This window comes from Myotis myotis, unplaced genomic scaffold, assembly GCF_014108235.1.
Source record: "Myotis myotis isolate mMyoMyo1 unplaced genomic scaffold, mMyoMyo1.p scaffold_m19_p_1, whole genome shotgun sequence".
Taxonomy (NCBI): domain Eukaryota; kingdom Metazoa; phylum Chordata; class Mammalia; order Chiroptera; family Vespertilionidae; genus Myotis; species Myotis myotis.
This window is the reverse complement of record NW_023416313.1, coordinates 183,191,976-183,212,734: the sequence shown is the minus strand read 5'-3', so window position 1 is coordinate 183,212,734 and position 20,759 is coordinate 183,191,976. Positions and strand designations below refer to the sequence as shown.

Here is a 20,759-nt window from a genome sequence, read left to right as displayed (position 1 = left end):
TTTGCAAACAAATAAATTGCTTAGGTTTTTAAAAGAAGTTTTTTACATTTATTTATATAACCAATGTTTCATTAGGTTGTTTTTGTTGGTTTCTATCATTCATTTTAACTTGGCATTAACATTACAAAAATACGGAGAAACCTTCATGCTCAGAGGGAGATACGGGCATGAGAGCTTGACCCAGGATATTATTGCCACATTGACAAAGTGGGTTGCTTTTTTTTTTTTAACCCTCACTCAGGGATATTTTTCCACTGTTTTTTTAGAGTGGAAGAGAGGGAAAGACCGAGAGGAATATTGATGTGAGAGAAACACATCCATCGCTTGCCTCCTGCACACGCCCTGACCAGGGCCTGGGCCGGGGAGAAGCTTGACCAGAATAGAACCTGGGACCCTTCAGTCCTCAGGCCAACACTCTATCCCCTGAGCCAAACCGGCTAGGGCCAAAAGTGGTTTGCTTTTAAAGAAAAATAATATCAGCTAAGGTTTCTGAGGCACGTACTTGGTGCTCAGGCCTCTAGAAGCATCGTCTGGTGGATTCCTCATGGCAGTTCTCTGTTATCACTATGCCTATTTTACAGAAGAGAAAACTAATGCCAAGATGTTAAGTGACTTGCCTGAGGTCAAAGCCAAGAGTCAAACAGATTCCACCCTCCTAACCGTTACACCATACCACCCTCCAGAAAAGTGAAACCCATTCATTGGGGTGGGAAGTGGTAAATGCCAGCCTGCATGTTACAGCAAAACAAATGATAGCCCGGTACCACTTTGGACAGGGTCGGCTGCCTCCGAAACATTGGCCCGCTGACGGTGGTCAGCCCCAGTGAGCAGAGTTCCCGAGGAGCAGAGGCAGCCGGGTGTAACTACCTTTGTTCAAACAGCCAGCGCTGAGCAGTGGAGCAGAGCCAGGGGTTCCTGGGCTGGTCGTTCGCCGCGCCCTGCCCAGGACAGCTCCCCGGCCCAGGGAATTACGCACACATAATGGTCCTTCGGACAGTCCTCTGGAGAATCAGCAGACACTGACCCCACGCGTAGCTGTGACTGTCCCCATTTCCCAGGGTGCCAGACCTACATGGACATCGTCATTGTCCTGGACGGCTCCAACAGCATCTACCCCTGGGTGGAGGTCCAGCACTTCCTCATCAACATCCTGAAGAAGTTCTACATCGGCCCCGGGCAGATCCAGGTGAGAGACTCGGGCTCTTTCCTCCTCCGAACAGGACCCCCCCCAAACCCGTGGCAGGTGCTCCCGGGGGGAGGGGAGCGTCTTTGCATGAGCTAAGAAGGTGTAGGGGAAGGGCCAGCACCAGGGCCCGGCAGCCCAGGACTCCCATCTCTGCTGGGCCCATCCAGTTTGGGGGAGACCTTCCCTCCCGGGTCAAACACTGGGACAGTCACCACCGATCAGGAAAGAGTTTGACCAGCTACCGAGTGGGAAGGAAGGCGGGAGTGTGGAGTAGCACCAGAGCCCTGCTGCGTGAGGCACGGGGGAGAGCCAGGCACGTGGATCTTGGAGAAGAGACCAGGAAGGAGGCATGGCTGCCGGCACATATGGAAGCACCGCCGGGCTAGGGGAGGGGATTTGTTCCACATGGGCTTTGGCAGGCCAGACGGAGACTAGCGGATAGAAGGTCCAAGGTGGCAGATTTCAAATCCACCTAAGGCAGCGGTTCTCAACCTTCCTAATGCCGCGACCCTTTCATACAGTTCCTCATGTTGTGGTGACCCCCAACCATAAAATTATTTTCGTTGCTACTTCATAACTGTAATGTTGCTACTGTTATGAACCGTCATGTAAATATCTGGTATGCAGGATGTATTTAGGCGACCCCTGTGAAAGGGTGGTTCGACCCCCCGAAGGGTCGCGACCCACAGGTTGAGAACCGCTGATCTAAGAAGTTATTTTGTAATGATTAGAGCTGTTAAAAAGGGAGTGGGCTTTCTTAGGAAGTAATGAGTTACCCAGCACTGAAGATCTTTTCGTTTTTGGTTTTTTGGGGTTTTTTTGTTGTTGTTGTTAATCCTCACCTGAGGATATTTTTTCCATTGACTTTTTTAGGAAAAATTGAAGGGAAGAAGGGGGGCAAAGAGAGAGAGAGAAATCCATCTGAGAGACACATCAATTGGTTGCCTCCTGTACATGCCTGGCCAGGGCTGAGGATTGAACCTGCAACCCAGGTATGTGCCTTTGCCCAGGAATAGAACCCGGATCCTTTGGTGTGTGGGCTGATGCTCTAACCGCTTAGCGACACTGGCCAGGGTGTCGTGGGTGAATCCAGCATTAGAAATGCACTTGTGCCAAACAAACTCTGGGCCCACCCAACAGTAACGTTTCGTCATTCTAATGCTGCTATAGGTCTTCAGGTTCATTTTGAAGTTATTAATATTATTAATATTGTTGATATTTTATCAACCTTGGGGATAGAACCTTTCCTCTTCCAAGTTTTAAAGAGCCTTAGTTCTAGAATTGGGTGGACAATGCCATGGCCTCCACCCATGCTATTCCTAATATTTTAGATTTCAGTTCTATCCTCAACTTTTGTCTTTTTAAGCGAGAAACTTAACCTGTTGGGCTTTTCTTTAAACCGCAGTCTCTTCTCACGATATGCGCCTCCCAAGCCATCCGTCCATTCCCAGAACTTTTCAGAACCCTGCTTCTCCTTGGTTTGGGAAGGTCCCCAGCCCTCCTCGCTCCTGAAGAGTCACAGGCACACAGATGACTCCAGGCAGCCTCCCACCAGAAATCTAAGTTCCGGGGTCAAGATGTCCCAACGCCCTCTCCTCTAACTTGCAGGTTGGAGTTGTTCAGTACGGAGAAGACGCCGTGCATGAGTTCCACCTCAACGACTACAGGTCTGTGAGAGACGTGGTGGAAGCGGCCAGCCACATTGAGCAGAGGGGAGGAACAGAGACCCGGACGGCGTTTGGCATAGAATTCGCTCGGTAAACAAAGAAAGAAAGGACAAAATTTTAATTGTTTTAAATCTCAGATCTCATTCTAGTTCTATATTGCTGGGTAACAAATCTCCACAAAAAGTAGTTCCTTGAGACAATAATTTATTAATTCCTCAGAGTTCTGGGGATTGGTGGGGCGCAGCCTGTCAGTTCTCTCTTGGATTTTTCTCATGTGTCAGCTGGGGCTGTTATCATCTGAAGGTTCGACTGGACTGGACGTCCAAAAGGGCACGCTGTGTGCCTAGCAGCTGATGCTGGCCGTTGGCTGGGAACTCAGCTGGGGCAGGCGAGCTGAGCACCCACGCGTGGCCATAGGGCCTGGTTTTCTCATAATATGGCGGCTGGGCTCTGAGAGACAGCAACTCAAGAGTGAGTTTTCCCAGAGACCCACACAGGAACTCTGGGACTGCCCATGACCTCGCTGCAGAAGTCCCAGAATCTAACTTGTTTGAGCAAGTCACCAAAGCCAGCCCAGACTCGAGGGGAGGGGAATCTGAGTCTGCCTCCTGATGGAGGACTGGCAAGGGCACAGTGCAGGAGAGCATTTGCGACGGGAAATATTGTTGCCGCCAACTTTGGAAACCCCGCTCTGCCACAGCGACCCCATGAGAAGTGTGTGGGCTCTACGAGGGCAGAATCCTCCTGTGGCCTGTTTGTCATCTGTGGCGTGTGGAGCACATCGCTACGTCAGGCACCTGCGAGTGCAGAGTAACGAGGCTGGTTCCTTAAAAATCACACCAGCACTCCCTCCTCATGACGATGGGCGCTGCCTCTGTCCACACAGAGCTACGTCTTTATTCCAGTGACGCTGCCATCACTCAGAACATTGTGCTCACCCCCCCCTCCCCCCACCCCACCCCCTGCGCACTGAAATCAGGGAGTGACTTAAAGGCAAATCCCCAAGATCTTTTAAGCTGAGGCCTAACCTCCTAAGAGGACTGTCTCCCAGGTCTGCAGATTTTAAATTGTAAATTTCACACCTACGAACATGAGTTCCACTTGGTTCATTGAAACCACAGTCCCGGTTCCTTACAATCCCACCTCTCGTAGGGCTAGTCCAGTGGTCGGCAAACTGCGGCTCACGAGCCACATGCGGCTCTTTGGCCCCTTGAGTGTGGCCGCAAAGTTTCAATCGCACTGTATGTGCGCGCCCGCACGTGGTATTTTGTGGAAGAGCCACGCTCAAGGGGCCGCAGTTTGCCGACCACTGGGCTAGTCAAGGTGTTTACCAGAATTCCGCAGTTAGAGTATACAGGAGTAACAGGACTTCATGCAGTCAAAAGGTGTTTTTTCCAGCCTTACACGCCTTTAAGACTAAGTTACTGCTCCACTGGCGTATTTCTGCGCTGCTAAAACTTGCTTGAGCTTTTCCCTAAATGAGCATCCCTCCGTGTGAACGTGGCTCTTGTTCCTTCTCACGAGTTACAGGCCGTTTTGCTGTTTTGTCATCATTGGGATGAGCCCCTGAGACCCCAGCAGGGGATTGTGAAACGCGGGGAGAGGGGTGGGGGGACCAGGGAGAGGCAGCCTGTGCCCAGGGAGCTATGGCTTCCTCCGTGTGAGCCCCACTGTTCTGCTCTCATTTCCCAGCCCACCAACTGCAGGGCGATTGGAAGTGTGTGACTCAACAGGTAGTTTGAACCAGTCATGACTCATGCAACCACTGGGGTGTGCAGTCTGCTCTTCCAGCGACGTGTGAAATCCGATCTTTGCAGCCGGCCAAGTTTGGGTCCCAAATTATAGCCAGGGCCTCTGAGGGTAAAAGGTTTTCTCCCCTCACTCGTTTACTCATAGTGCGTGTTTGCCGTGCACCTACGAAAGTACAAAGAGCCAAGCCATGGACTTGAGAGCCTCCACTTATGGTCAGCCTAACTCAGTGAGGATGAGAGGAGGGACCCCAAGAAGGGGCCAGGGAGGAATGCCAGAACGGGTGGCACTTGGCCTGTCCTAGGAGGACTCCAGGATTCCAGCAGGGACAGGTGGACAGAAGACTTTCCACAAAAGAGCTGCCCTGATAAGGACAGAGGATGGGGACCGTGGAGGAGCATTTACATTGGGAGCCGTGCTCTGACCACAGCCCAGTGTGGGTGGAGACGGGAGAGCGGAGGCAAGGGCTCCGAGAAATAACGGGACCGGACCCTGAAGGCTCCGGTGGGCCAGTGTCAGGGCCTGAGAGCAACGGGAGCCATTGCAGGCTCTGAGCAGGAAGGAGGCATGACGTGACCTACTTTTCCACGGGGTCACTCTGGCTTCTGGGTTCGTGGAGCCTGTTGTGAGTTTAACGCTCTCACTGCATTCCAGGAACTTGTCATCTGATTTACAAAGGAACAAAGCCAAGTCTTTTGCACAATACAAATCACTATTTTAAATCTGATGATTCATGCCGGCGTTCACCCTATTGCAGATTCACACAGATATTCACACTATGCCACTGTATGGAAATGCGATTCTGAAATTGTTCCTCGCTTTTTCCTTGCTACATATTTTGCGTGAGTTGTTTCAGAGCCTGGCCCTCTGATGATGTCATGGAAGCACCTAGAATCTCCTTTAAGGAGTTAGCAAAGTTCTCCCTCCAATGGGTCGGACTTAAGCCCAAAATCAGCCCTAGTCATGCGGAGTGCGCCTCTGCCCCCCTTTAGTTCCCAGCTCATACTAAAATTAGAGAATGTTTTGGTCAGCATATTCAGAATATCGAGTAGCTAAGAGAATGGCAGATGGTCTGTTTCTCTAAGCTGGTAGCTTGAGGGTGCTCTGGCCTAATGTATTCACCTTTGTGAATACCTCAACATCTAAATCACCCACATCAGCTCATCCGCTTGCTGTGTAGCAAGAGATACTTTTGGTAACCAAAGCCGGAGACCGGCTTTCACCTAGCCTTGTGGAGCTTAAACCTGTGGGTCAGATCCACAAGCAATCATTGCAGGGTAACATTTATTTTTAGATCCTTATTGGCAAATTCTACCTGCTGGGCCAGCCTCTCAGGCCAGACCATGTCTGCCCTTCTCAGAACCTCACAGTATGAAGGAGGGTTGGCCACAGAGGCACTGAGAGCCAGTGATGGCTCAGAAGCCAATTTTCCATGCTTCCTAGACGTGTTTCCAGCTGCAGGAGTCTTTCTGCAGCACCGAGGGGTAGGTGTGCCAGCCCCCACCCCACCCACCGCCTGGCTGGATTGCCCAACAGGCTGGCCACGTGCCTGATCCCGGCACTGAAAACAAAATAAAAAGCAAGAAGCAGGAATATTTGCCATAGAAGTTGATATTTAATAGTTCCCAAAATAGAATCGAAGTTGTCCTCATGGGAGAAATGAGAACCTGGTCGGCTTCACTGCAGGAAGTTTGTGGATTAGAGTCGTTTGGGCGTTAAGTTACTCAGACGCGGCACCTGTGCAGGACTCGCTCGGGGCAGTGGGTCTCCATGCCCGTGCTCATGAGAACTTCGAAAAAGACAGGTGCCTGGGCCGCGCCCAGAGATTCTGACTTCAAGAGCTGGGTAGGGCTTAGGCATCACTTTTGTTTTAACTCCCCAGGTGACTCTAATGTGCAGCTAGGGTTTTGAACCACCAACTTAAGGCCTCAAAGGGTCTCCATCTGAACCTGAACTCCCCTCCCAAGCCCACACCCTCTGCTTGCCCAAAACAGCATGGTCAGGACCCTACAGGGGCTTTTTAAAGTCACTTTTTAAAGACAAGCAGTGGCCTGGGCATCTCAACCCTGCTTTTCTGTGGTTCGAGGTCTCAAAACCTTCTGGGTTGCTGGAGATAAGGAGGGGGGTGGGAGTTGGCCCTGGTTTCTGGGGCTGCCCCTCTGGGGGACCACCAGGGGCTGCCCCATCCCAGTGTCCCTCTTGTGACCTCCAACCCCCCTGTGCTCGGGTTTCAGTTCAGAAGCTTTCCAGAAGGGAGGAAGGAAAGGGGCCAAGAAGGTGATGATTGTCATCACGGATGGGGAGTCCCACGACAGCCCGGACCTGGAGAAGGTGATCCAGCAAAGCGAGAGGGACAACGTGACCAGATACGCTGTGGCCGTGAGTCCTGTCCCGCCTGTCTTGCCCCTGCCCCTGCCCACAGGCTGCCAGCGGGCTCACAGAGGCTTCACCATCAAACCCCGGGGACCCCAAGGGAGCACTTTCTGGGCAGTGAGCAAGCTGTCCGGGCCCTCAGATGGGCCCTCCTTACTTCACCTTCTAAAGAGCAAGTTGCACATCTCCCTTTGCTCTGCCTAGGCCTGTCCACGTAGCCATGGAGAACCTCATGAGGTGCTGCAGCCTCAGAAAACTGGAAACTCTCCAGCCTCCCGACCCCGAGAACCCGATCTTAGAACAGGGCTGTCTCTGGCCCTTCTAGACAGACAATAGGGTGGTGAAGGCCTGGGTGGAGGGGGGCCATGAAAGGGGAGAGGAGGCATGTCTGTAATACTCTCAACAATAAAGATTACAAAAGTACATAAGAAACATTTAAATGCAAATGGGGTTTGGGGGACCACTTGGGCCCTCCCTGGGGCCTCCCTGGGGCCCTCCCTGGGGCCCAAGGCCAGGGCCGCCCGTGGGTGTGCGGGAAGTCTGTGCTATGTCCTGGCTTGTTGTCCTGCCTTGTTCCCTGGCAGGTCCTGGGCTACTACAACCGCAGGGGGATCAACCCAGAGACTTTCCTAAATGAAATCAAATACATCGCCAGTGACCCCGATGACAAGCACTTCTTCAACGTGACGGATGAGGCGGCCCTGAAGGACATCGTTGATGCCCTGGGGGACAGGATCTTCAGCTTGGAAGGTGAGCCATTCAGACAGAGAGGGGCACAGGTTCCAGGGTCACAGCAGGTGAAGACCCCAGAGTGAAGCCCACCTCCACAGAGTGAAATGGTCCTCCCTTCACAGTCAGTGCCATCAGTGGACTGTTACTGTGCTGGACACAGGCCGTGCACTTTCCCAACAGCCCAGGGAGGTGGTTTTGCTGGTCGCCTCCTCCTCGACCACTGAGGAAACTGGAGCGCAGAGGAGCTGAGTGACTTGCCAAAGCACCACAGCTTGAGAAGGGGCTGCGGCTTGACTGAGAGTCGCCAGATTCAGCAAATATAAAATACAATATTTGTGGCAGGTTTATACTAAAAAAATGATTCGTTGGTTGTCTGAAATTCAATAGCTGAGTGTCCTGTATTTTCTCTGGCAACCTTAGTTTGAACCCAGCTGGACTGACTCCGGAGCCTAAAACACTAACCACGCCACCCAGACCACCACAGCATTTTCTTTTCTTGCTTTTAATATGTTTTTATTGATTTCAGAGAGGAAAAGAGAGAGAGATAAAAACGTCAATGAGGAGAGAGAATCATGGATCCACTGCCTCCTGCACGCCCCACACTGGGGATGGAGCCCAAAACCCAGGCATGTGCCCTGACCGGGAATCGAACCGTGACCTCCTGGTTCATAGGTCGATGCTCAACCACTGAGCCACACCAGCCAGGCTGCCACTGCACTTTCCGCAGGGCTCCTTCAGGTGCCTCCCTACGACTTACACTCCAGTGGGACTGGCCTTCTATTTGCACCATATATTGGGGCAGAGGGCCCTTTCCACACTGGGTTTGCCATGTAGCAGGAAGGTCAAAGCTAGAAAGCAGCGTCCCAGGCCTGAGCAGTCTGCAGAGCACGGGAAACGACCAGCTACAGGCACACGAAAGGAGACAAAAGACAGTCCTCCTGAACGAGGATAAATAGAAAGTATGAGCCTGTGTGTTGACATTCACACTAGAACTTAAACATCCAAGTCACTGTATTTCTCCTCAAAATGGCCCCCTCGGACAAGAAGAGCATTAGCTCCGATGGCAGGTTTGGAAGGGTCCCCCGGGGGAGGGCCTTTCAGCACGCACGAGGTTTCTTGTGCAAATCTGCGGCGGTGGCATCTCCTCCGAGGGCCTAGCTGATGTCTGGGAGTCACCCAGGGGCAGCTGGAAGCGACCATGGTGAACGAGCGGAATGAGCAAAGTAGGAAATTCCATTCCTTGCCCAAAACGATTTCTTTCCATGCACTTCTCTTGGTCTTTCCCCGATGTTGACAGCCTTATGGTAGACGTGCCCTGTAATATGTTGTCCCAGGCGCTTTCCAGCAGGGAGTGGGCCACTAATAATAACCCCGCACGACCCCTGGAAGTGCTCGTGCCTCCCTGGCAGGTGCCTGCCACTGGGCAGACAAGGCGGGGCTTAGCCTCAGGGCCCCTCACCTCCCGGGTGCTCCCTGGGAAGCCGTGCTGTGGATGACGCTGCAGCTGTGTGGGCACTAAGGCATCGGGCGTGGAACTGACCTCCCTCTGTCCCTGTCTTAGGCACCAACAAGAACGAAACGTCCTTCGGGCTGGAGATGTCACAGACGGGCTTCTCCTCTCACGTGGTGGAGGTACGGACCGTTCACAGCCAGCCTGCCACACACGCAGGGCTCCGGGCCGTCACCCCGCCTTCCTGGGCTGTCTCTGTCCCCTTTTCTCTTGTTCTTGGAGTCCCTCTGCCTCCTGTGTTCTGTGGTTGGAAGAGGGAAGTCAAGGTCTACAACTTACAGGGAGCTGTTGCACCCTCCCCATGCAGAGTGCCGACGGGGACATTTCCTTCAGGACCCGCGGTCCCATGTAGTCCACAGAGCCTTGTGCACACACTAGGCCAGTGATGGCGAACCTTTTGAGCTCAGCGTGTCAGCATTTTGAAAAATCCTAACTTAACTCTGGTGCCGTGTCACATATAGAAATTTTTTGATATTTGCAACCATAGTAAAACAAAGACTTAATATTTTTGATATTTAGTTTATATATTTAAATACCATTCAACAAAGAAAAATCAACCAAAAAAATGAGTTCACGTGTCAGAGGTTCGCCATCACGCACTAGGCCAACACGGCAAACCACTTGCACATGCTCTCATAGGGCCCACATGTGGCCGAGGAGGCCTGTGCGTGCAGGGGAGGAGGCCTGTGCGTGCAGGGGAGGAGGCCTGTGCGTGCAGGGAGGGGGCCTGTGCTGCAGGGGAGGGGGCCTGTGCGTGCAGGGAGGGGGCCTGTGCGTGCAGGGGAGGGGGCCTGTGCTGCAGGGGAGGAGGCCTGTGCGTGCAGGGAGGGGGCCTGTGCTGCAGGGGAGGAGGCCTGTGCGTGCAGGGAGGGGGCCTGTGCTGCAGGGGAGGGGGCCTGTGCGTGCAGGGGAGGGGGCCTGTGCGTGCAGGGGAGGGGGCCTGTGCAGGGGAGGGGCCTGTGCGTGCAGGGAGGGGGCCTGTGCTGCAGGGGAGGGGGCCTGTGCGTGCAGGTGCGCAGCCTGGTGGCGATGTTGGAGGGTGTCCAGAGGTGTCGAACGTGCTCTGGCGGGCGCCCACATGGGTCCCCTTTCAGTGCAAACTCAGCATCAGATGACAGAGGCCCCAGGTGGGCCCCTGGTGTCACACACAGCGTGTCATGTCTGGAGCTCTGCATCGCGGGCCAAGTCTCAGGCTGCCCCTCACCCTCTGCACTCACCTGGTTCTGATTCACAAGCCGGGGCTGCAACCTCACAGGATTGCCAGAGGGCCCGAGGGACCGATACCAGAGAAAACACTTAGAAGCTGCTTGTGTATGAGCCCAGCCTGGGAGTACCGAGTGCAGGGAGGGCCCCGTGGGGAAAGCCTGGATGTGTGGTATCAGCACCAACCCTCGTGGGCGTTCTCTGCACAGGCAGGTGTCTCAGGTGTCTGGGGGGTCGGGGGGGGGGGGGGGGGGGGTTAGGGCAGGGTTCCTTGTTCCCAGTTTCCAGCTACAGAAACCCCATCACAGAATGGTCGCGTGGCCTGCTGAAGTGCTCCCCGTGAGAGAAATACTCATCTTGTGCTCTCTCCCCCACCGAGCCGCTGCTGCGAGAGAGAGTGTGGAATGTGAGGGGCTCATTGGAGGGGAGGGGGCCTGTGCACCACGCAGCAGGCAGATGGGCGGACCGCACCTCGCGCTCAGCTTTTCCTGAGCGGCATCTGGACAGCAAACGCCACGCCCACCTGGATACAGCAAGCTGTCCGTGTCCCACAATCCTAACAGCCAAGTTATGTGCAGAGCACTTCACGTTTTTCCAGGGATTGGAAATTCCTGCGCCCCATTCATGCTCGGAGACAGTCCTGCCAAGTCGGCTGGTGGTAATGGTTGCCCCTTGTTAGGTGGTGACCTCAGCACATTTTTCCAGAGCCGCCCCTGTGCTGGGTCCCGCGCTGGATCCCAGGAGGTGCAGAGCGAGAGCCCTGCCCTCAAGGAGCCCGCAGTCTGAGGGGAGGAGCTCTCAGTCCGAGGGGAGGAGCCCGCAGTCCGAGGGGAGGAGCCCGCAGTCCGAGGGGAGGAGCTCGCAGTCCGAGGGGAGCAGCCAGCACCAGGAGAGATGAGAGCCTCCCTCAAGCAGGTCAGGCCGCCCGTCATGTGCTGGTCAGGACTAGCCCGGTCTCCTGACCCTGGTCTCAGGGCTGATTAGAAATGGAACAGAAAATCCAATTTAATTAAATCCAACAAACATTTGTCAAATGTGACTAAGGTACCAGAAGGGACTAGGATTTCCTCTTGGCACCAGAAGTCCGTCAACGTTCAAGCAATCCAGGGTAGCATCCTCGGCTTTGAGAGCAGGATAAAAGCAACAATAGATTTCCGGTAAAAAATGTACAACTTCAGGAGGCCCCCATCCATGGAGCCCTGTGAACACCCCCTGCTCGTTGGGGGAACCACATGTACACCTCTAATGCTAACCAAGCAGCGTGTGATCGGGGTCTTATAGAAGGAGAGGCCGTCAGGGAGGGATCTGGGGAGGGGCTGGCACTTGGGCAGACCCCTGAGGACGAGGATCCCTGCAGCCGTGGGCAGTGAGCAGAACAGAGGGGAAATCTGTGCACACACCAGGCGCCAGCCCTGATGTTGGGGACAGTGAGAGAGAGGGACTGTCCCTTGTGTCCTTCGTTCATTCCATAATCATTTCTTGAGCACCTCGCTGGATGCCAGGCTCTGTCCCAGGAACTGGGGGCATATAAATAGATGAAGATTAAGGTAACATTTCAGCTGACAGCAGCTCGAGGTCTAATTGGGGAGAAAGATTCAGTTCAGTCTCCTGCTTCTCATACTGTGATTTCTGTACATCCAGAAATTGGGAACCTAAAGAAAAGGGAAATTAAGATAAACTTCCGGTATTGGAGAATGCTTGCGCTGAGCCCTGAAAATGGCCCACGCAGCTCAGTGTCTGGAGCAAGGTGAGTCCTTGTGGACCTACAGGTTCCCCAGCTGCCGGGAGGAGACCAGGAGCTCAGAGCTCCAGCTTGTAATTGAGGTCAAGGCCATGCACTGCCCTGTGCAGCTGCTTCTACACGCCCAGCTGGAGAGACCAGACTGCCTCTCCCCATCCTGCAGATGCAGACCCCAGTTCTTCCGTCACCCCCAGTCTCATTTTCAAGTGACAGGTAGCTGGAATTTTTATGTGACAGACTTTAAAAGAAAGATGATTACATTTGAATCTGAGACTCCTTAATACTTAAAAAAAAAAAAACAAATACCAACTTCCAAATCCAAAGGAATGCTGCAATGATGGTAGACTGTTTGGTGCTGCGACCTGCCACTGGGTTACTATTAGACACAGAGATTTTTCAACGCCAGCCATTGATGCCGTCGTAATTGGCCGCAGCCAACCTGTCCTTGGAGGCCAGCTCGCAGCTCTCAGGGTCAGTCAGATCTCTCTGGGGACCAGGGACAGGTGGGTCCAGCCTTTCAGCTTTGCCCAGAGCAAGTCCTGAGCCCAAGGGAGTCCATCTCCTAGGCAAGCCCCAGGCTTCCTCTCCCCCAGAAGTGCTCCACCTGGACAGCCTCAGACAGCTACTTCCTGCAAAGGGGCGGAAGGAGCTTCAGCTGCCTGAGCCTGTTCATTACGTCAGAGGAGAGGTCTCTGGTCCTGGGGGAGGGGCAGTAGAATGCTCTCAAGGGCAGAGGAAAGGCCCAGCAGCTCGTTGGTCTGCTGCCATCTGTCAACAAGGAAACCAACCTTTGAGTTAGGAAGGAGGGACCAGAGCCCAGCACGGGAGAGGAGACCCCAGAACATCCCCTGGCCACCTACAGAGCTCCGGGCTCCAGACCACAGCAACTGCATCCCACGCTGATGGACAAAGGTCAGAGCCCCTGAGGGACACGGAGAGCTGGAGCCGACCCAAGAGCTCTAGTCTTGATTTGCAAAAAGGAGAAAGAGGGTATCCTGGACATTACAGCTCCCTGCTCAAATTCTAGAACAGATTTTGAAGCCAGTGCTTTCATTAGCACTTGGAAATACATGTGAAGGTCACTAATGGCTGGGATGGCTTCTGTGACTGCTGGCTGGCTACTGAGGTAGTGAACTCCCTGTCAAGCTGGGTAATCAAGAAGGCTTTCAGAAAGCTTGCAGAAGGGAGCCTACCCCGCAAGGCGGCATTGACTCTCAGAGTCTATAATCCCCATGGGCCACAAGGGAAAAGTGTGGAGGAAGGAAGAGAACCATAAATAAATAATTGATGCCCTTTGGTGATGGATGGAGCTGCTGGGGAGGACGCAGCAGAGGAATTTCACAGTAAGCATCCCACACCGAGTCCATAAATCCCCCTCCACACCAATGTTTACAGAAGGAAGCAGTTTTATTAGGGTGGGTCTGTCTACAAAAACCCAAGATAAGAAGAGATCATTTTTCCTGTGACCTACACATGACGATCTGACACCCCCCTGCCTCCTCAGCCTGTGCCCTCCCCTCTGGGTTGTTGACCGGATAGCGAAGGTCATTGCCTGTAACAGGTTCTCAGCTGTTGACGCCTTAAAGCTGTTATCATTTGAAGGGGTTTCCCACTTGAACTAAGTTTGCGTATCTGGTTCAATCCAAAGTGAAAGAAACCAGCCCGTCATGGTGAAATGACCTCGAAGCTGTGAGCCCCTCCCGAGCCCCCACATGCCTTAAAGATGGGGTAGACTCTCCCACCCGCCAGCTAGGGCAGGCAGGGCTGTCCGTCAGGGCTGTCCGTCAGGGCTGTCTGTCCACACCCCTTCTTCGCCGCCCCCCCCCCCGCCCAACTTCCCCTGCTCCTCCCGTGAGGCCAGGACATGGTAGCCAAGGTCTGCCGCATGCTTACTCCAGACTGCTTACAAGGTGGCTCCTGGTGGCAGGAATCATTTCCGGTTTGCTAAGGTCCTCCTAAGCCCCACCGTTTGTCCTTGGGCTGTGCCCTGGTCCCAGCACCCGACTCCTGAGCCTCGTTCCCAGAAACCCTGAGCAGAGGCGCCAACCCACTGATCTTGAATGAGTAAGGGCAGTGTGCCCCTTGCCCTCCGCAGCCCCTCCTCCCTGCCCTGGCCACGGCTTCTCTCCACAGGAAGGTTGAGGGCCTGTTTCTGGGTCTTTCCTGCCCAACCCCCTCTAAACGCCTGGCACTCATCCTTCCTCAGGTTTCACTTTGAGCTTATTGAAAACAAGTTTCATGCCAGAATCCAAGCAACTAGTCAAAGCACAATCCACCCTCTGAATGATATAGCCCCTTAGAAGGGGCTCCTGCGAATAGAGCCCGGCCCCCTCTAGAGTCACTTTGATGGTGGACACACGGGCACTAGGGAACCGTGGGAGCACCTTGGGGGGGCAGGGGGGACAGCACCCAGAGGCGGTCTCCCTGCACACCAGCGCCCAGGACCACCACTAACCACCGCCACCTGCCTCCACAGTCCTGCCTCTCCAGTGCCAGGAAGAATCACTGGCACCTGGCATTCCATCACTGCCTGGCCGTGCAGCCTCAGACAAATCATTGAACCTGTCTGAACCTTCGTCTTTGAATAGATTCCAGACCCAGTTTTCAGTCTGAAAAATATTTGTAGAATTGAATCTTGAGGCTTGGAAAGGACGTTGCAATTTTGAGACTTACGTAATCATTGATCAAGTAAGTTTTTCTTAAAATCCTTTCCTAACTCCAATGTACATCCACCCCCTCCCTCGGCTGGGCCCCAACACAGGCTGTCCTTGCCTCCGTGAGAGCACTGCTCACGAGCTGATGTGAAGGCTCATCCAGTGCACCAGCTTGACTGTGAGATCTGATGCCTTGACTCCTGCCCCCGGAAGTGCTTTGTGGGTGAATTAATGAATGAGAACAGCTGCTTATGTACCCCGTCCTTATTAGCTGCCAAGCACCTGCTAAGAATTTAAAACGCTAGTTCTTACAACAAAACAGCCGAGGAACCTGAGGCTCAGAAAGAGAGAGAAAATTGAGAGGTTACACAGCAAGAAGCTTTGGAGGTGGAAGGTCTGTCCCCAGAGCTCATGCTCTAACCACAAGGCCAGGAATTCTCAGCCTCAGCCCTATGGACGATCCGGGCCCGATGCTTCTTTTTTTAAATATATATATTTTTTTATTGCTTTCAGAGAGGAAGGGAGAGGGTTGTCATGGATGTGGCCTTGGCTCATCTGTCCAGCCTCATCTTGGACCACACTGCCCCTCTCCCTCAGCATTCCAGACCCAGTTTTCAGTTCCTTGAAACCAAAGGTTCTAAACCCTCTCCAGCCGCAGGGCCTTTGCACAAGTTGTCCCCACCCCCTCCAAGTGTCTGGATAAGCATCACATTCAAAAACGCTTTTGCTGACCCCGTCTCAATCTAAATTAAACCTCACTGTGGCGTTTACTACATCCCTCTTCACATTTATCACGGTTTGCAACTATTACATTTATTTGTATATTCATTTACGGTCTTTGAGCTCCATGAGGTGTCTGGCACAAAGTAAACACAGTGAATTTTTACTTAAAAAATGAAGCAGGATTTACGCACAGGGAAGCAACTCAGACACTACAGAGGAATGTGGACGGAGGCCAAGTGCAGGGACAGCTTGAAGGAGTGTCAGAGAGAAGGAATAGTGACAAGAGACTTCCTGGAAGGGTTCTGAAGCCCAAAGAGTAATGGAGGTTTGGTCCTGGGTTTGGAGTTTCTTTCTAGAACATTCCTTCTCTCCTAAGCTCCCATCCTTAAGATTAGTTTGACCCATTTTGCTCTAAGGATGGATTGGGGCGAGAAGGTCCTGAATGACCTTTTGAAGGTCATTCAAAAGCCAAGGATCCTGGCTACAAAGTTGGGCTGTTAAACAGTGAACCCAGGAGAAGGCGCCCAGGGTGGCTGGCAGATGCTTCATGGTGCAGGACCTGGTGTGGCTTCCCAGAGAGGGCCGCCTGGGGACCAGAGCTGATGTGTGTCCCTCCCACTGTCAGGACGGGATTCTGCTGGGAGCCGTTGGCGCCTATGACTGGAACGGAGCTGTGCTCAAGGAGACCAGTGGCGGGAAGGTCATCCCCCTCCGAGAGTCCTACCTGAAGGAGTTCCCCGAGGAGCTCAAGAACCACGGCGCGTATCTGGGTGAGAGCCGCTGGGGCCGCTGCTGGGCAGTGGGCAAGGAGGGGCCCGGGAGCCACACCGCCCACCCGTGACCCGAGGGGCCCCTCTGTGAGCATTCTGCTGATTCAAGCAGGGGTCAGGGCCATCACCTCTTCAGTCTGACGCCTACCACGCCAGCACCCTGCCCGACAACTAAGTAGGTAGAATAAATGACAAGCCATGCACCTGCCCCTGAAATGTGCTCCAGCGGATGTTTCTAATGCTCCTCCTCCTCCCAGGAGATCCTGGGGGCAGAGCCAGGCTGACGGACCCTCGTGAAACCCCGGGTCTTAACCACAGTCACCATTTGGGTGGGATCCTGAGGGAGTGCCTCTTCTCCTGCTCCTCCTCCCTCTGGGGCTCAGCCAGTGAGGGCAGGGTCTGGGTCTCTGGAAGATTCCTCCCTACGTGCCCCAAGGGAGTGGGGAGACGGGGGTGGAAAGGAGACTGGAAGGCCGGGCTCCCCGCCTCCACGGGGAAGCTCTATGGCTGCCAGCCAAGCCCTCTGGGCAGGCCTTTGGGAGGCTGGTTCGGCTTTCAGGGTGGCCCTGCCTGCTGGCCAAGGAGCCACATGGGAACCGAAGCCCCAGCCAGCAGACTGATGGGAGCAGGAAATTCTCAGTGCTGCTTGGAGCTTTGCGGGTCAGCCCACGCCTGCCCTCAGGACATGCAGCCCCCAGGCCCCTCCCACCTCCACCATCTCCCACTTGGAAGGCCTAAGGCCCAGGGCCAGTTGAAAACATTTCCAGCCATGCCACTGAGGGTTCAGCTCAGAAGGAATCTCTGTTCCGCACCACAAGGCTAGCCCCACCCCACCCTCATACAGGCATCTCTGGTTGTGCTAAGTGCACAGCCACGGTAGCTACCCCACGCGGCGTCCAGGCCCTACTGACCTTTCAAGCCCCATTTCCCAGGATACACCCCCAGGGGTCAGAAAAGTTGAGTCTGAAGCCAGAGTAAACGGCCTGCTGCTCCCACACTCCTCACCACTGAGTCAGCTCCTCTGTGCATCCTGTAGCCACTCTGGAACCATCTGCTAGGAACCAGATGACAGTGTCACACACATGCACACACACAAACGCACACATGCACACACGCACGCACACATGCACACACACACACACACACACACATGCACACACACACACGCACACACATGCACACATGGCAGAAGGAGACATCCATTCCCAGAAAGAGCCCAGGAACTGCCAACAGGCCTGACGCCCACCTAAAACCGGGATCCAGGGTCCAGAATCGTCTGGCAGAGAGTGGAACTCGGCTTTGCACGCTTTCCGGAGAGCTGCCTGAAGTTGCTGCACAGTCACCTTCTGGATGCTGAGTGGGCACCTCGAGAGTCACAGTGATCAGGCAACGCCATCCTGAGAACACAGATCGGTGTCTTTCCAAAGAGCCCTGGGCTTCCACTTCTTCCATATTGCGTGGCGCATGTGTGGCCTGAGAGCCTGGGAGCTCCCTCCTTTGAGTCTGCAAAGCTTCGGGGCTGCAAGAATCCCTGAGGTCTTTACATCTACGCAGAGAACATTGGTTTTCATGAGCCACTTGGCAAGGATTTATGGGAATGGAGAGGGCACTGTTTGGTCCCCGATAAACAGTTAGTGGGGATCAAAAACCAAGCCTGCCTAATATAAAATGAAACGTGGCCTGGGCTCACCCGTCTCCCTCCTGCTGCCGGTGAAGGAGGGGATGTGCTCATTCCAGGTCAGCTACACCTGTGGTGGCCCCGCCTGGCTTCCTGTATTCCCTCCGGCAGGGGTGGGTGCAGGCCTGGGAATGACTGCCCTGGGTTATGGCATCTGCCCGGCTGGCCCTGAATGCACTTCCTGCACCGGCCTGTCCTCCGTACAGCTGAGCCATTCGTGGGGCCCCGGCAAGACCTGCCGAGCATGTGGGCCAGAGACCAGCCTGTTTCCTCCTGTGGCAGGGTACACAGTCACATCGGTCGTGTCCTCCAGGCAGGGGCGGGTGTACGTGGCTGGAGCCCCCCGGTTCAACCACACCGGCAAAGCCATCCTGTTCACCATGCACAACAACCGGAGTCTCACCATCCACCAGGCCCTGCGGGGCGAGCAGGTAACGAAGGGGGAGTTTTCTGGGGAGGGAGGAACAGAGGGCGCTAGACCAATGGGGAAAGCTGGGCTGGAGGGGTCTCTGGACCTCATCTCTTCCCTCTCAGTAGGACGGTCCCCAGACCCACACACATCTTTCCTGGTGGGGGGACATCTATCTCCTACCCACCAGCCTTGGAGCGAACGGTTCCATCCCCAGGAAGCCAGGCGCTGGTCCCCGCTGCAGCGAGGAGAAGCTGGGCACTTGCTTGCCTGCATTTCATGAACCCCTGCCCCGACTGCCAGCTTCTTCCTGGTCATGTTTAGAGTTCATGGCTAGAAGCAGCATCTGACTGTGCTTCCCAGCCTGGGCTGCCAGGGTCCCTAGGTGTCCTGAGGGGCAGTCATGTTCCTCAAGCCATCTTCACGCTGCCAGGAGTGGGAGGAATTGTGCACCCACTCACTCGAGGCCCCATGGGTTCGCCGAGACGCCAGCTTCTTTCCTTTTCCTGGAATGTTAGCAATGCAGAACGGTACGGCGGCCAATCCACTGCCCGGCCTGGGATGTGGTGGGCAACCAGACCATGCTGCGGAGAGTCTCGTGTTGGATGGTCATGAGTGCAGACGGAAAGCTATGACAACAGTCATTGGTGGTGAAAAGACCAGAACACAGGGTTCTGATCCAGGTCATTTCAACAGCTGAGGAAGCCTGTGGTCCTGGGAAGCAACACAGCTTTCCATAGCTATAGAGTGGATTCATGACTGGGTCAAGTTCAGAAGCCAGGACTCTTGGTGGGGCTCTTGCATTGTGCCACCTCCTAACCCCCAACCTCAAAACCAGGCCTCGGCCCCTCCTGACTAGCCGGATCCAGCATCCATGGCATCCTGGGCCTTAGGCTGGGCCCTGTCCAGGTCTTACTGGCCCAGCTCTACAGAGCCTGGGAACAGCCCTGTCTCCTGCATCGTCTACGACTGCCTTTGGCCTGTCACCTTGAAGACAAGCTCCTCACTGGGTCTAACCTAAACCCCTCCAGCTGTAGCAAGCCCTCATCCCACCACTCCCCTTGTCATCTCAAGGGCTCTGGTGGACCCAGGACACTGCTCTGTCCCCCAGCCTCTGCCCTCTCCACCCACACTTGGCCCAGGGCCAGCTCTTTTGGGAATCCAAGGCTAGACCTGGAGAGCTAGAGGGAATTTGCTGATGAATTTATGACATTTTTACTGCCCAGTCCCGCCTCCAACATCCGAAAGAGAAACCACAGTGCTGAAGGCAGCTAAATTAAGTGGATTCTAAGTCACCATGACCCACATAGCTGAGGCCACATATTTAGACAAATGTCTCCCTCCCTCCCCCCTATTTTTCCTCTGTCTGCCTTTTAATTACTTTAGACAAGCACATCTTTTGCCCCGGGTTTATGACTTTTGTTTCTCTCTTCTGTATTTTTATCTTTCTCCTTAGTTAAAAGCTGTTCATGCTTTAGGATAGTTTTTTCTGAAAGCACCCTAAGCCAGGAGGCGACTGGGGAGGGAGAGTCACGGGCTCGGGTGTTAGACAGACCCAAGTTCCAGCCCAATTTGGCCATGACCAGCCTTCGGACCTTGGGCAAGTGACTCAAATTCCCCGAGCTTCAGTTCCTTCCCTGTAAGACAGTAATGGCAAACCTATGACACGCGTGTCAGAGGTGACACACGAACTCATTTTTTGGTTGGTTTCTCTTTGTTAAATGGTATTTAAACATATAAAATAAATATCAAAAATATAAATCTTTGTTTTACTATGGTTGCAAATATCAAAAAAATTCTATATGTGACACGGCACCAGAGTTAAGTTAGGGTTTTTCAAAATGCTGACACGCCGAGCTCAAAAGGTTCGCCATCACTGCTGTAAGATGAGGAACTTGGTCTCTCCTTAATGAAACATGAGGCTCATACATGCTGCCCTGAGGCTGTAAAGTGTGTCATACAGGGCCTGTCCCTGGGAAGACTCCTTCCCTTTCCTGGGTGACCCACTTGTTCAATAAACATTGACTGAGTGCCTCCCTGTGCCAGGCAGGGCACCAAGGCCTGGAGGGAACTCAGCAGGCACAGTGCCCACTTCACCTGTGGTGGGAGGAGTATGAGGCCAGGGGAGCAGCTAGAAGGGGCACCCACTGTGGGGAGTGGAGTGGGAAGGACAGAGATGCTTCTAAGAGAAAGGGACCTGAGGGATGGTAGATACTCACGGGGCAGGGGAGAGGCGAGGAGGGCGTGGGGTTTCTGGAGAAGAGAAATCACAGGTGTGACAGGAGGGGTTGTAGGAGCTGGAGGGAGGGAAGAGAGGGAAGCAGGTGCAGCAGCATCACACTGGAGAGTTTGGACTTTTTCCCA

General features: G+C 54.0%; 1 protein-coding gene across 1 annotated transcript in view; it reads left to right on the top strand.

Annotated features, from left to right (window-relative positions):
* Positions 1–20,759, top strand: part of ITGA11 (integrin subunit alpha 11) — a 123,162-nt gene that overhangs the window by 69,137 nt on the left and 33,266 nt on the right. Inside the window, exons 6-12 of the mRNA XM_036305898.1 lie at positions 1,059–1,186; positions 2,795–2,943; positions 6,837–6,981; positions 7,560–7,725; positions 9,269–9,339; positions 16,164–16,308; positions 18,269–18,417. Coding sequence (XP_036161791.1) covers positions 1,059–1,186; positions 2,795–2,943; positions 6,837–6,981; positions 7,560–7,725; positions 9,269–9,339; positions 16,164–16,308; positions 18,269–18,417 — 953 coding nt within the window. The remainder of the gene's footprint in view (positions 1–1,058; positions 1,187–2,794; positions 2,944–6,836; positions 6,982–7,559; positions 7,726–9,268; positions 9,340–16,163; positions 16,309–18,268; positions 18,418–20,759) is intronic.